General features: G+C 64.0%; 1 protein-coding gene across 1 annotated transcript; it reads left to right on the top strand.

The window, feature by feature from the left end:
• Positions 1-12,585: 12,585 nt before the first annotated feature.
• LOC119696478 (mucin-2-like) lies at positions 12,586-15,004 on the top strand. The gene is made up of 3 exons (XM_038126206.1): positions 12,586-12,622; positions 13,706-13,850; positions 13,890-15,004. Exons 1-3 carry the CDS (start codon positions 12,586-12,588, stop codon positions 14,803-14,805), a joined length of 1,098 nt encoding a protein of 365 aa, XP_037982134.1. The 3' UTR covers positions 14,806-15,004.
• The last annotated feature ends 90 nt before the right edge of the window (positions 15,005-15,094 follow it).

Raw genomic sequence — 15,094 nt, 5'->3', positions numbered from 1 at the left:
GATGGCCTCGGCAGACACACTGTGCTTTTTGTTCTTTGCAAAGGAAAGATAAGGAGCCTGTCACGTTCTGCTGCTTAAATTAAATTGTCCGAGTACGTTTCATGGATTTTGCGGGTTTGGAAATAGTTTGGTGACATTTTGTGAACGTTTCCTTTCTTGCGCATTTCAGTTCTGTGTTTTAGGAAATGTTTCATGCGCTTTCCTGGAGAAAGCAGGTGTTCTTGAGTCGGCTGGATGTGAGGGGTGCAACTCCACCAAACTCACATGCCGATTATAGGAAATGCTTCTGTTTCTATATTTTATTCTATATACATATTCACTGATTTTCCTGGAATAATCATACAAATGATTATAATTTCCCCAAGATCATTCCCTTTCCACATGCGTTCTTCAGTCCTGGGGGTCTTTTTGGTGGTCCCTGGCAGTTGGCGACCCCAAAGTCACACCTGAGCTGGTAAAAGTTGGCACAGCTGGGCTGGTTGCTTTCCAGTTTTTTTTTTTCCAGAAAAAGCCTTGTGAGGTTCCACAGGCCAATGGATTTTTAAAAGCAAGCATTGCATTAACCTGATGCCTTTTCCGTGCCAGAAAACATTAAGGGGATAAAAAGTGGTTGTATTTATTGAAGTGCTTTCAGGTACATCTTGGGCAGATCAAACCCCACTAGGGGCTACACCCAAAAATGAAACCTTTCCTGGAAACAAAGGAAAACCAGGGAAAAACCCAATCAATAACCACTGGTCAAGAAAATTCATGGGGAGCCATGTGGGGGCTAGAATTCGGGGGGATCCCAGTGGGTGTGGGGGGTCCCTGCAGCATCTCCTCAAACACTTCCAGGCCTGGGGGCCTTGGTGTCCTCAGCCCCCACCTCCCCCCGGGGCTCTGAGGGGCTCGGGGTGTCCTCGTTCCCCATCTCTCTGCTCAGGGTGATCTCGGGGTGTTCTCCAGGCTGGGAACAGCCAAAGCAGCTGCAGGATTTGGGGCTTGGGCTCTGCAGGAAGTTTTGTGTCTCTGCTTCGGTGCCGTGTCTGGGATTTCGGGTCCTTGGCACGTGCGATTTCCGGGAATCGGTAATGGGAGAAGCTGGGTTTAGGTGGGAAGAGCGGGGTTTAGGTGGGAAAAGCTGAGTTTAGGTGGGAAGAGCTGGGTTTAGGTGGGAAGAGCTGGGTTCAGGTGGGAAGAGCTGGGTTTAGGTAGGAAAAGCTGGGTTTAGGTGGGAAAAGCTGGGTTTAGGTGGGAAGAGCTGAGTTTAGGTGGGAAGAGCTGGGTTTAGGTGGGAAAAGCCGGTTTTATGTGGGAGAAGCTGAGTTTAGGTGGGAAGAGCTGGGTTCAGGTGGGAAAAGCTGGGTTTAGGTAGGAAAAGCTGGGTTCAGGTGGCAAGAGCTGGGTTTAGGTGGGAAGAGTTGGGTTCAGGTGGGAAAAGCTGGGTTTAGGTGGGAAAAGCTGGGTTCAGGTGGCAAGAGCTGGGTTTAGGTGGGAAAAGCTGGGTTTATGTGGGAGAAGCTGAGTTTAGGTGGGAAGAGCTGGGTTCAGGTGGGAAGAGCTGGGTTCAGGTGGGAAGAGCTGGGTTCAGGTGGGAAGAGCTGGGTTTAGGTGGGAAAAGCTGGGTTTATGTGGGAGAAGCTGAGTTTAGGTGGGAAGAGCTGGGTTCAGGTGGGAAGAGCTGGGTTCAGGTGGGAAGAGCTGGGTTTAGGTGGGAAAAGCTGGGTTTAGGTGGGAAAAGCTGGGTTTAGGTGGGAAAAGCTGGGTTTATGTGGGAGAAGCTGAGTTTAGGTGGGAAGAGCTGGGTTCAGGTGGGAAGAGCTGGGTTCAGGTGGGAAGAGCTGGGTTCAGGTGGGAAGAGCTGGGTTTAGGTGGGAAAAGCTGAGTTTAGGTGGAAAAAGCTGGGTTTAGGTGGGAAGAGCTGGGTTTAGGTGGGAAGAGCTGGGTTTAGGTGGGAAAAGCTGGGTTCAGGTGGGAAAAGCTGGGTTTATGTGGGAGAAGCTGGGTTTAGGTGGGAAGAGCTGGGTTTAGGTGGGAAGAGCTGGGTTTAGGTGGCAAAAGCCGGTTTTATGTGGGAGAAGCTGAGTTTAGGTGGGAAGAGCTGTGTTCAGGTGGGGAAGAGCTGGGTTTAGGTGGGAAGAGCTGGGTTTAGGTGGGAAGAGCTGAGTTCAGGTGGGAAGAGCTGGGTTTATGTGGGAGAAGCTGAGTTTAGGTGGGAAGAGCTGGGTTCAGGTGGGAAGAGCTGGGTTTATGTGGGAGAAGCTGGGTTTAGGTGGGAAGAGCTGGGTTTAGGTGGGAAGAACTGGGTTTAGGTGGGAAAAGCTGGGTTTAGGTGGGAACAGCTGGGTTTAGGTGGGAAAAGCTGGGTTCAGGTGGGAAGAGCTGGGTTTAGGTGGGAAGAGCTGGGTTTAGGTGGGAAAAGGAGTGAACTGAGAGTCCGCTGGGAGCACTGGGAGTGAACTGGGAGTGAACTGGGAGCACTGGGAGCACAGGGGTGAGGCGCTGGGAGCACTGGGAGTGAACTGGGAGTGAACTGGGAGCACTGGGAGCAGGGGACACCCCATCCCGTGTCCCAGGTACTCAAGCCCAGCTCCTCCCCGGCCGGGCAGGTGGGGAGGGGTCGGGGGGTCCCCGCAGTTTTCAGGTGCCCCCAGCAGGGAGGCTCTGACTGAGAGCTGGGGGAGAACGGGGAGCGGGGGGGATGCAGGGGGTGTCCCGGTGAGGGATTCGGGGTGCGCTGGTGTGGATCTTCTCAGTTCAGTCGAAGAAAGAACAGAGAGAATTTCTCCCGGGAATCTTAGAGGGAAGAATTGAAACAATTATTCTCTCTCTTTCTGGAACCACTGTTCATAGCTGCGGTTCTCCAGAGCGCGCTGTTCACGGTCACCAGTAATGTGAGATGTTCTCACTTGGAGACCGATCCGGTCCCAGCTGAGCGAGTGAGACTGCAAAGCTCGCGGCTTCTTGCTAATGAAGGAATTATTCTTTTGCCTTCTGATCCACCGGAAGGCTGGAGTCTGTCTCTCTGTCCCTGACTCGAGAGTGTCCGGCTGGGAACGGGAGACCCCGGGAACGAGGGACCCCGGGAATGAGGGACCCCGGGAACGAGGGACCCCGGGAATGGGGGACCCCGGGAGCAGGATGGACGGGGACCCGGGTGATCCAGGGGCGATCCCAGGGTTTCCCGGGGGAATTCCCAGGCCTTCCCCGCCCCCGCCGCGTCCCTCGGTCACTTTGGCGCCTCCCAAGCGGCGCCTCCGGGATCTGCCCGGCGATTGGTGACGTCACGAACACCGCCGGCTGCCATTGGCTGCTGCGCGGCGGCGGCGCCAATCACGAGCGGGGCGGGGCCGAGGCGGAGCCGCTCGGGGGCTCCAGCGCTGGGTCTGGGGGCGCTCCGGGGGGGCAAAGGGGGACAGAGGGACCCCCGGCACCGGGACCCCCCTGAACTCCCCATTTCCGGGCACGGGGACCCTCCTGAACCTCCGTTCCTGGGCACGGAGACCCCCTGCACTCCCTTCCCTGCCACAGGGACCCCCTGAACCCCCTTATCCCGAACCAGAACCCCCTGAACCCCCATATCCCGAACCAGAACCCCCTGTACCCCCTTATCCTGAACCAGGACACCCCTGTACCCCCTTATCCCGAACCCCCTTATCCTGAACCCCCCTTATCCCGAACCAGCACCCCCCTGTACCCCCTTATCCCGAACCAGGATCCCCCTGAACCCCCTTATCCCGAACCAGCACCCCCCTGAACCCCCTTATCCTGAACCGGGAACCCCCTGTACTCCCTTATCCTGAACCAGGATCTCCCTGGACCCCCTTATCCTGAACCAGGACCCCCCTGAACCCCCTTATCCCGAACCAGGACCCCCCTGTACCCCCTTATCCTGAACCAGGATCCCCCTGAACCCCTTTATCCTGAACCAGGACCCCCTGACCCGCCCATTCCCGGGCACGGGGACCCTCGGCAGCCGCTGTTTTCTGGCGCCGGGAGCCTCCTGCACGCCCTGAACCCCTCTGATCTTCTCACTGGGCACCCCCGGAACCTCCAGCCTTCTGTTACGGGACCCCTTGAACCTCCCAGCCGCCGCCCCCGCAGCCCCCAAGGCGCCCCTCTCAGCAGAGCCCACCCCCGGGGGCTGCTCTGGCTGTTCCCGGCCCGGGGGGCGCCCCGAGCCCACCCGGAGCGCGGCGATGGGGGCGGAGGCCGAGTCACCCCTCGAGGAGGGGCAGGGGCAGATTCCATTCTCAGCGCAGAGCAGGAGCCGGGGGTCCCCCAAAGGCCGGGGGTCCCCCAAAGGCGCTCCCCGCTCCCCCAGCAAGGTTTCGATGATCAGGACATTTTACCGAGCCAAGGCGGCGGCGCTCGTTGCGCACAGAGCTTTTGGTTCATTCGTGTCCCCGTTTGCCGCTCCTGTCTCCCCCCTCCCGTGCCGAGGATCCCGGGGTGCAGCTCTGCCCCCCCGGAAAGCGCTGCTGGGGCGCGTCCTGAGCAGGAGAGCCGCGCCCCGGGGCTGGGTGAGCTGGGGGCGGCCATCTCCCACTGCTGGAATTCCCTTTTCCCGCAGGAATTCCTCAGGCCAAGCGCTCAGAGCTGCCGATCATCGCCCGACAGTGACAGTGACAGTGGCAGTGACAGTGACAGTGACAGTGACCGTGACCGCAGCAGGGACAGAGCCAACCGACACCCCTCCCACACACACCGGCCTGGCCCAACGGGGTCCCCAAAAGCCCCAGGTCCCTGTCACTCCTGGGGGCCTCTATCCCCCCCCAGTGCTCCCAGGATCCCCCCCAGTGCTCCCAGTGACCCCCCCAGTGTGACCAGTTCCCCCCCAGTGCTCCCAGGATCCCCCCCAGTGCTCCCAGTGACCCCCCCAGTGCTCCCAGTGACCCCACCCAGTGCTCCCAGTATCCCCCCCAGTGCTCCCGGGATCCCGTGTGCCACTCCCAGTATCCCCAGTGCTCCCAGTTCCCCCCAGTGCTCCCAGCATCCCTTCCCAGTGAGCCCCCGGTACCCCCACGTCCCTCCCAGTTCCCCCCAGCACCCCCTCCCCGTTCCCCCAAGATCCCCCCCAGTGCTCCCAGTATCCTCCCAGTGCCCCCAGGAACCCCCTCCCAGTGCCCCCAGTGCCCCCCATGTCCCTCCCAGTGCCCCCAGTGCTCCCAGTAACCCTTCCCAGTGCCCCCAGTGCCCCCAGTACCTGGCCCCTCCCGGGCTGGGGGCAGCGCTGGGCCGGGGGGGGGGCCGGGGGGCTGCGGGGGGGAGGGGCAGAGATCAGGGGGGAGGGGGAGGGGAACGGGCTCAGAGGGGGGGAGGGGTCCTACCTCAAATTGGGGGGGTGGGGGAGGGGCTCGGAGGATTTTGGGGTTGCCCTCGGTTAAAGGGGAGTTGGGGAGGTGAATTTGGGGGGTTAAGAGAGGTTTGGGGGGTCCGGGGGGGGGGTTGGGGGGGCAAAGGGGGAGTTTTGGAGGGGGTCCCGGGTCTGGGGGGGGTCTGGGGGAGGGGCGGGGCCCAGGGATGGGGTTCAGGGGGGGATTTTGGGGGTGGGGATTGTTCTGGGGAGGGGGTAATTTTGGGGGGGTTATTTTGGGGAACTGGGGGATTCTTTGCGGGGGGGTGGGGATTATTTCGGGAGAGTTCTTTTGGGATGGGGATTATTTTGGGATGGGGATTTGGGGGGATTGGATTATTTTAGGGAGGGGGATATTTTGGGGAGGGGAATTATTTGGGGTGGGGGATTGTTTGGGGGTCTTTTGGGGGTTGGGGATTATTTGGGGAGGGGGATTACATTGAGGGGATTATTTTGGGGGGACAGGGATGATTTTGGGCGGGTCCCTCACCTGTCCGGCCGTGCACGAGCCAGAGCCCCCCCGCCAGCGCCGCCCCCACCACGAAGGCACCGAAGGAAACGGCGGCCACGGCCCCGGGGGGCACGGGGGCGGCTGGGGGGAACCGTCAGCCCCCCAAAATCCTGACCCCCCAAATCTGGGGGCCAGGACCCCTCAACTTCCCCTCTAAACCCCCCTGGGGCCAGAGCCCCCCAAATTCCCCCCTAAACCCCCCCAGAGGGACCCCGGGGTCTGGGACCTCCCCAAAAGGGAAACCAGAGTCCCGAGACCCCCCCAGCTCCCCGAATTCCCCCCAGGAAGGGCCCAGGGACCCGGGACACCCCCCAAAGCCCCTCCCCCGAAAGGGACTGAGCAGTTCGGGACCCCTCCGGCAGCCCCCCAACCCCCCCCCCCAAGGGGTCCGGGAACCCCCAAAATCCCCCCCTCCCCCAAAAGGGACCCAGGAGTTCGGGGCCGCTCCCCCCAAAAAAGAGCCGGGGGTCTCCTCCCCACGCCCCCCAACCCCCCCCCGGGAAGGTCCCAGGGCTCCGGGACCCCCCCAAAAAGACAATCAGGGTTCCGGGACCCCCCAAATTCCCCAATCCCGGGGGTCCCGGTGCCCCCCCATTCCCGTCACTCACCCGCGGGTGGGGCCCGGGGCCGCTCCCGGGGAGGGGGCGGGGGGCGCAGGAGGGGCGGGGGCGGCGGGAACGGCAGCGGGGGGAGCCCCGGGGGGGCACCTGGGGGGGAGGGGCGGTTATTGGGGGGCACCGGGAGCGGGGGTCCCTTCTGCCCTCGGGGGCAGAATTGGGGGTCCCGGTTGTGGGGGGGGTCCCCGGTTTGGGGAGGGGTCCCGGTTGGGCGGGGGCTGTCCCGGGGTGGGGGAGGTGTCTCTGTCAGGGGGTCCCGGGTTACGGGCGGTCCCCAGGGGGGGGTCTCGCTTTGGGGTCCCGGGGGCATTTTGGGGGGTGGGTCCCCGCCCGGGGGTCTCGGGGGGGGGTGGTCCCAATGTGGGGGTCACGGTCAGGGGGTCCCGGGGTTGGAGCGGAGTTTGGGGTCCGGGGGCCCTGAGGGGAGGGTCCCGGGGGTGTCCCCGCCCGGGGGTCCCGTACCGGGCGCGGGGGTCGCGGGTGTCCCCAGTGTCACCACGATCGGGCGGGTCACGGTGCGCAGCGCGCGCCCGGGGGCGGGGCCGGAGCGGGGCCGGGGGGCGGGGCCTGAGCCCGAGGCTCCGCCCCCTCGGCGGGGACACGGTTCGGCCCGGCACTGGGGGAGGGGCGCGGTTAACGGGGGCGGGGCCCGGCGGCGCTCCCGGAGCCCCCCGGTGTCCCCCGTTCCCGGTGTGTGTCCCCAGCGTGTCCCACTCCTGGTTCAGGGATGTCCCCGTTCCCGGCGTCCCCCATTCCCAACATTCCCCAATCCCCGTGTCCCCCGTTCCTGGTGTCCCCCATTTCCTTTGTGTCCCCATTCCCGTTCTCCCGTTGTTATCCCATTGCATCCCCGTTCCCGGTGTTCCCCATTCCCATTATCCCCATTTCCAGTTAACCATTCCCATTAACCCCATTCTCCGTTATCTCATTCCCAGTGTCCTGTTATCCCATCGCTATCCCATTATCCCACCCCCGTTATCCCATCCCCATTGTCCCACCCCCGATACCCCATTATCCCATTCCCGCTATCCCCGTTATCCCATCGCTGTGCCACTCCTGTTATCCTGCTATCCCATCCCCACTATCGCTCTTATCCCATTCCTGTTATCTCATTATCCCATTCCCGTTATCCCTGTTATCCCATCGCTGTCCCGCTCTTATCCCATTTTGTTATCCCATTATCCCACTCCCATTATCCGTTATCCCATGTCCGCTATCCCCATTGTCCCACCCGCTTCATCCCACACCCGTTATCCCATCGCTATCCCGCTGTTATCCCATTATCCCATTCCCAATGTCCAGTTATCCCGTCCCTGTTATCCCATTCCTGCTATCCTCATTATCCCATCGCTATCCCATTATCCCACCACGGTCCCGCTGTCATCCCATTCCTGTAATCCCCATTATCCCCATTGCTGTTATCCCATTATCCCGTTATCCCGTTATTCCGCTGCGGTCCTGCCACTGTCCTGCTGTTATATCCCATCTCTATCCCATCGCTATCCCGTTATCCCATTGCTATCCCGCTATCCCATTATCCTGTTATCCCATCCCCCCATCTCCGTTATCCCATCACTATCCCATTATCCAATTGCTATCCCGTTATCCCATTCCCGTTATCCCCGTTATCCCATCACTATCCCATTATCCCGTTATCCAATTGCTATCCCGTTATCCCATTCCCGTTATCCCCGTTATCCCATCACTATCCCATTGCTATCCCGCTATCCCATTATCCTGTTATCCCATCCCCCCATCCCCGTTATCCCATCACTATCCCATTATCCCGTTATCCAATTGCTATCCCGTTATCCCATTCCCGTTATCCCCGTTATCCCATCACTATCCCATTGCTATCCCGTTATCCCATTATCCTGTTATTCCATCCCCCCTATCCCCGTTATCCCATCACTATCCCATTATCCCGTTATCCCATTCCCGTTATCCCGTCACTATCCCGCCGTTATCCCGTTATCCCTTTATCACCGTTATCCCACTGCTGTCCTGCCGCCATCCTGCTGTTATCCCATCCCCGCTATCCCGTTATCCCACCGCTATCCCGTTATCCCACTGCTATCCCGCCGTTATCCCGTTATCCCACCGCTATCCCATTATCCCGTTATCCCACCGCTATCCCGTTATCCCACTGCTATCCCGTTATCCCACTGCTATCCCGTTATCCCACTGCTATCCCGCTATCCCGTTATCCCACCACTATTCCATTATCCCGTTATCCCACCGCTATCCCGTTATCCCAGTGCTATCCTGTTATCCCGTTATCCCATCGCTATCCCACCCCCCACCCCCGTCATCCCGCCCCCGCTATCCCATTCCCGTTATCCCGTTATCCCGCCCCCGTTATACCACCCCTGTTATCCCGTTATCCCGTTATCCCACCCCCGTTATCCCACCCCCGTTATCCCGTTATCCCACCCCCCGGCCCCGCTGTCCCGCCCCGTTAATCCCCGTCCCGCCGCCGCGCCGCTGCCGGGCCGGTACCGCGGGCAGCCCGGGCGGGGAGCCGGTGCCGGTGCCGGTGCCGGTGGCGGTGCCGGTGCCGCGGCGGCGGCAGAGGCGCAGGCGGCAGTGCAGGAACTGCAGCGGCTCCGGGAACCGCGCCGGGAGCACGAACGAGCCCCGGAGCCGCCGCCGCGCCCCCCCCGCGCCGCAGCCCCCCCGCAGCACCACGAGCGGCCGCGGCACCGGGGCGGGACCCCGGGCGGGAACCGGGGACGAGCGCGGGGACACGAAACAGCGGCGGAGGGAGAAACCGAGCTCGGGGGGAGCGCGGGACAGCGACACCTGCGGGGACACGGACAGGGGGGTCACGGGGACAGCGACACCTGCGGGGACACGGGACAGGGACAGGGGGGTCACGGGGACAGCGACACCTGCGGGGACACGGACAGGGGGGTCACGGGGACAGCGACACCTGCGGGGACACGGGACAGGGACAGGGGGGTCACGGGGACAGCGACACCTGCGGGGACACGGACAGGGACAGGGACAGGGGGGTCACGGGGACAGCGACACCTGCGGGGACACGGACAGGGGGGTCACGGGGGACACACGGGAGCGATGGCGATCGGGACCCCCGTTCCCCCCTCACCTGCAGGAACCCCGCCCCCCCGTGTCTCCGGTGTTCCCCCCGCCGTGTCCCCCCCAGTGTCCCCGTGTTGCCCTCTCGTGTCCCCTCACCTGTCCCTCTCAGCTGTAAGAACACGGTCACCTCCCCTGTCCCTGTCCCCTCACCTGCAGGAACACGCGTCCCCTGTCCCCTCACCTGCAGGAACACGCGTCCCCTGTCCCCTGTCCCCTCACCTGCAGGAACACGCGTCCCCTCCCCTGTCCCCTGTCCCCTGTCCCCTGTCCCCTGTCCCTGTCCCCTCACCTGCAGGAACACCCGTCCCCTCCCCTGTCCCCTGTCCCCTGTCCCCTGTCCCCTGTCCCTGTCCCCTCACCTGCAGGAACACGCGTCCCCTGTCCCCTGTCCCTGTCCCCTGTCCCTGTCCCTGTCCCCTCACCTGCAGGAACACGCGTCCCCTGTCCCTGTCCCCTGTCCCTGTTCCCTGTCCCTGTCCCTGTCCCCTGTCCCCTGTCCCTGTCCCCTGTCCCTGTCCCTGTCCCCTGTCCCTGTCCCCTGTCCCTGTCCCCTCACCTGCAGGAACACGCGTCCCCTGTCCCCTGTCCCCTGTCCCCTGTCCCTGTCCCCTGTCCCCTGTCCCTGTCCCTGTCCCCTCACCTGCAGGAACACGCGTCCCCTGTCCCCTGTCCCCTGTCCCCTGTCCCTGTTCCCTGTCCCCTGTCCCTGTCCCTGTCCCTGTCCCCTGTCCCTGTCCCCTGTCCCTGTCCCCTCACCTGCAGGAACACGCGTCCCCTGTCCCCTGTCCCCTGTCCCCTGTCCCTGTTCCCTGTCCCCTGTCCCTGTCCCCTGTCCCCTGTCCCTGTCCCTGTCCCCTCACCTGCAGGAACACGCGTCCCCTGTCCCCTGTCCCCTGTCCCCTGTCCCTGTCCCCTGTCCCTGTCCCCTCACCTGCAGGAACACCCGTCCCCTCCCCTGTCCCTGTCCCTGTCCCCTGTCCCTGTCCCCTCACCTGCAGGAACACGCGTCCCCTGTCCCCTGTCCCCTGTCCCCTGTCCCTGTCCCTGTCCCCTCACCTGCAGCCACACGCGTCCCCTGTCCCTGTCCCCTGTCCCTGTCCCCTGTCCCCTGTCCCTGTCCCTGTCCCCTCACCTGCAGCCACACGCGTCCCCTGTCCCTGTCCCCTGTCCCCTGTCCCCTGTCCCTGTTCCCTGTCCCCTGTCCCTGTCCCCTGTCCCTGTCCCTGTCCCTGTCCCCTGTCCCCTGTCCCTGTCCCCTGTCCCCTGTCCCTGTCCCTGTCCCTGTCCCCTCACCTGCAGCCACACGCGTCCCCCCGCGGGCACCGCTCTGGGTCCCGGGGCCGGCCCGAACTCGGGGGAGGGGGCGACGTCCAGGCGGAGCCGGGGGGAGCGGGGCGGGCACCGGGGCTGCGGCGGCGGCGTCAGCGCGCGCTCCCCCCCAGTGCCACCGGGGACCCCCCCAGTGCCACCGGGGACCCCCAGTGCCACCAGGGACCCCCAGGGACCCCCCAGTGCCCCCAGTGCCACCAGGGACCCCCCAGTGCCACCAGTGACCCCCCCCAGTGACCTCCAGGGACCCCCAGTGCCACCAGTGACCCCCCCAGTGCCACCAGGGACCCCCCCCCAGTGACCCCCAGTGCCACCAGTGACCTCCCAGTGCACCCCAGTGCCACCAGTGACCCCCAGTGCCACCAGTGACCCCCCCAGTGCCACCAGTGACCCCCAGTGCCACCAGTGACTTCCAGTGACTCCCAGGGACCTCCAGTGCTCCCCAGTGCCCCCCAGTGACCTCCCAGTGACCCCCAGTGACCTCCCAGTAAGCCCCCAGTGCCACCAGTGACCCCCCCAGTGCCCTCCCAGTGCCACCAGTGACCCCCAGTGGCACCAGTGACTCCCAGTGACTCCCAGGGACCCCCAGTGCCCCCCCAGTGACCCCCAGTGACTCCCAGTGATCCCCCCAGTGCTCCCCAGTGCCCCCCAGTGACCCCCCCAGTGACCCCCCGTGCCCCCCCAGTGCCACCAGTGACCCCCAGTGCCACCAGTGCCCTCCCCAGTGCCCCCCCAGTGCCACCAGTGACCCCCAATGACCCCCAGTGCCACCAGTGCCCCCTAGTGCCACCAGTGCCCTTCCCAGTGCCCCCCGGTGACCTTCCAGTGACCCCCAGTGACCTCTCAGTGCCACCAGTGCCCCCCAGTGCCATCAGTGACCCCCAGTGTCCCCTCCCAGTCCCCCCAGTTCCCCCAGTGCCGCACTCACCCCGGGCCGGTCCCCGCTGCAGCGCGGCCTCGGGGGTCCCGGGGGGGACACTGGGGGTCGCGGGGTGGGGGCGGGGTCACCCCACGGCCAGCCCGGGGGGGGCCCTGGGGACGGTGACACCTCTGGGTGTCCCCTCGAGGCCACCCGCGTCCCTCCCCCCCCCCGACATCCAGGACCCCCCTCCGTGCCCTGGGTCCCCCCCAATGCCCCCCCCGGACCCTCCTGTCCTCTCCGGGTCCCCCAGTGTCCCCCCCCCGAGACACCCGGGACCCCCCCCCAACAACCTGGGACCCCTCCCCCGGGTCCCTCCCCCCTCCCTCCTGTCCCCTCCTGTCCCCTCCTGTCCCCCCCACCTGCGGGCCCCCCCCCGGGCAGGAGGAAGATGAGGATGAGGAGGGACAGGGGCCGGGGGGCGCTCGGTGGCGCTGCCATCCTGTCCCCGCTGTCCCCAAGGTGTCCCCGCGGCTCCCGCCCACGCCGGGGAGATGTCCCCGTGTCCCCTCCCCCCCGCCCCCCGTCGCCCCGGTGACACCCTTGGGCCGCGGGGACGTCACGGAGGTGGCAGCCGAGTGCCCCCGCGTGTCCCTGATGTGCCACCAGTGTCCCCACCCCGATGTCCCCAGTGCCCTCGCTGCAGCCCCCCCCGGTGTCACCGGGATCCTCCAGCTGTCCCTGCTGTCCCTTGGTGTCCCCAATCCTCCCCCCGGTGTCACCGGGATCCTCCAGCTGTCCCTCGGTGTCCCCCCGTGTCCCCAAACCCCCCATGCCCAACGCAGCCTCTGCCACCCTCCTGTACCCGTGTCCGTCCCATGTCACTGCTGTCCCCAGCCCCAATGTCCCCATCCCGATGTCCCCAAGGTCCACCTGTGCCACCCCCATCTGTGTCCCTGTCCCCTGTCCTCATCCCAATGTCACCCTGTCCCCAATGTCCCATCTCTCACGTTCCCCATGTCCCCTCTTGTGTCCCCAATGTCCCCAACGTCCCATGTCTCATGTCCCTAAGATCCCAACTCTCGTGTTCCCAATGTCCCCAATGTCCCCATCTCTCATGTCCCCAATGTCCCATCTCATGTCCCCAACATCCAATCTCTCATGTCCCCAAGATCCCAACTCTCATGTTCCCAATGTCCCCAGTGTCCCATCTCCTGTCCCCAATGTCCCCACCCTCCACTTTCCCGTCCCCGTCCTCAGTGTCCCCATGTCCATCTCCCTGTGTCCCCATCGCCCCTTTCCCAATGTCCCCCTGTGCTTCCCCATGTCCCCAATGTCCCCAGTGTCCCTACTCCTCATCCCAGTGTCCCCAGTGTCCCCCCTCCCCATCTCCCAATGTCCCCCCATATTTCCCCGTGTCCCCACTGTCCCATGTCCACCCCAATGTCCCCGTGTCCCCATTCAATGTCCCCAATGTCCCCCAGTGTCCCCAGAGCCTGACGCCGACGCGGCCCCTCGGGTTCCACATGCGCATTTATAATAATAATAATTAATAATAATAATTAATAATAATAATTAATGAGGGTGACGGGGGGGGCGGCGCCGCCCGCGCCCCCAATGCACTAAAACTGCACCTGCTGGCCTTGGGGACAGCGGGGACACGGCGGGGACACGGCTCGGCCCTGATTGTCACCGTGCCACCACAGCCCCGGCACCCGGGGCCACCCCGGGCCGTGTCCCCAGTGTCACATCCCCGGTGTCACATCCTTGGTGCCACATCCCCGGTGACACAGTCCCCGGCCGTGTCCCCTGTGTCACATCCTGGTGTCACAGCCCAGCGCCACATCGCAGTGTCACATCCTTGGTGTCACATCCTGGTGTCACATTGTGGTGTCACAGCCCAGCGCCACATTGCGGTGTCACATCCTTGGTGTCACATCCTGGTGTCACAGCCCAGCGCCACATCGCGGTGTCACATCCTTGGTGTCACATCCTGGTGTCACAGCGCAGCGCCACATCGCGGTGTCACATCCTTGGTGTCACATCCTTGGTGTCACAGCGCAGCGCCACATCGCGGTGTCACTTCCTTGGTGTCACATCCTGGTGTCACAGCCCAGCGCCACATCGCGGTGTCACATCCTTGGTGTCACATCCTGGTGTCACAGCCCAGCGCCACATCGAGGTGTCACTTCCTTGGTGTCACGTTGCAGTGTCAGATCCCCGGTGTCACATCTTGGTGTCACAGCCCGGTGTCACATCTTGGTGTCACATCTCTGGTGTCACATCCCGGGACTGGGCCCTGCGTTGTCACGTCCATGACGTGTCCGTGTCCCCAGGCCACCACTCCGTGTCCTTCGGTGCCGTGTCCCCACTGTCACAGCCTGGAGACATCTCTGTCCTGTGTCACATCCCGGTGCCATCCTGGTGCCACCTCTGTCCCTGTGTCACTTCCCGGTGCCATCCCTGTGCCACATCCTGGTGCCATCTCTGTCCTGTGTCACTTCCCAGTGCCATTCTGGTGCCATCCCTGCGTGCCCACGTCACTTCCCAGTGCCACCTCCGTCCTGTGCCATCCCGGTGCCATCTCTGTTCTGTGTCCCGTGTCACGTTCCAGTGCCATCCCCGTGTCACATTCCAGTGCCATCCCTGTGTCACATCCCGGTGCCATTTCTGTGCCATCCTTCCGTGTCCCCTCGCTGTCCCTCGCTGTCACATCCCCGTGCTGGCTCTCCACGCTGTCCCCTGTCCCCCTGTGCCACGTTCCTGCGCCGTCTCCGTGTCCCCGAGTGCCATCTCCGTGTCACATCCCCACATCCCGGTGCCACCTCCGTATCCTCTCAATGTCCCCTCAGGGCCGAGTGTCACATCCCCAGGCCCCGGCGTCACACCCGTGTCACACCCCCCAGCCACGTCTGTGTCCCTGGGCCACCTCCCAGAGTGTCACATCCCAGTGTCACCTCCGAGTGCCACATCCCAGAGTGTCACACCCTTGGTGCCACCTCCCAGTCCTGTCCCCAGCCCTGTCCCCACACGGGACCCTGTGGGAAACTGAGGCACGGCCAGGGGGACAGAGGGGACAAGGGTGTCCCCTGGCCTCGGGAACGTGGGGACAGTGGGAGGGGACAGCTGGGATGGCAGGGACACGCTGGGACACTCCAGGCCAGGCCGGGGCTGTGGTGGCCGTGGCAGTGTCACCATCACGCTGGGCGCCAAAGGGGGGTGGCACAGGGGGGTGGCACAGCAGGTGTCACAGGGAGGTGGCACAGGGGGGTGGCACAGGCGTCACCACCCCCCCGTGGGTGTCACAGGTGTCCCTGTCCCAGGGCTGTCCCGGCTGTCCG

This window comes from Motacilla alba, unplaced genomic scaffold (assembly GCF_015832195.1).
Source record: "Motacilla alba alba isolate MOTALB_02 unplaced genomic scaffold, Motacilla_alba_V1.0_pri HiC_scaffold_31, whole genome shotgun sequence".
In the NCBI taxonomy this organism is placed as follows: domain Eukaryota; kingdom Metazoa; phylum Chordata; class Aves; order Passeriformes; family Motacillidae; genus Motacilla; species Motacilla alba.
This window is presented reverse-complemented; position numbering and strand designations above follow the sequence as displayed.

Excerpts from the sequence above, each read along its gene's own strand:
- LOC119696478 (XM_038126206.1), top strand. The coding sequence starts at position 12,586 with ATGCCCAACGCAGCCTCTGCCACCCTCCTGTACCCGT. Across the intron at positions 12,623-13,705 it reads TGCCACCCTCCTGTACCCGT|CCCAGCGCCACATCGCGGTG; the intron begins GTCCGTCCCATG and ends CTGGTGTCACAG. Across the intron at positions 13,851-13,889 it reads TGTCACTTCCTTGGTGTCAC|ATCCTTGGTGTCACATCCTG; the intron begins ATCCTGGTGTCA and ends TCGCGGTGTCAC.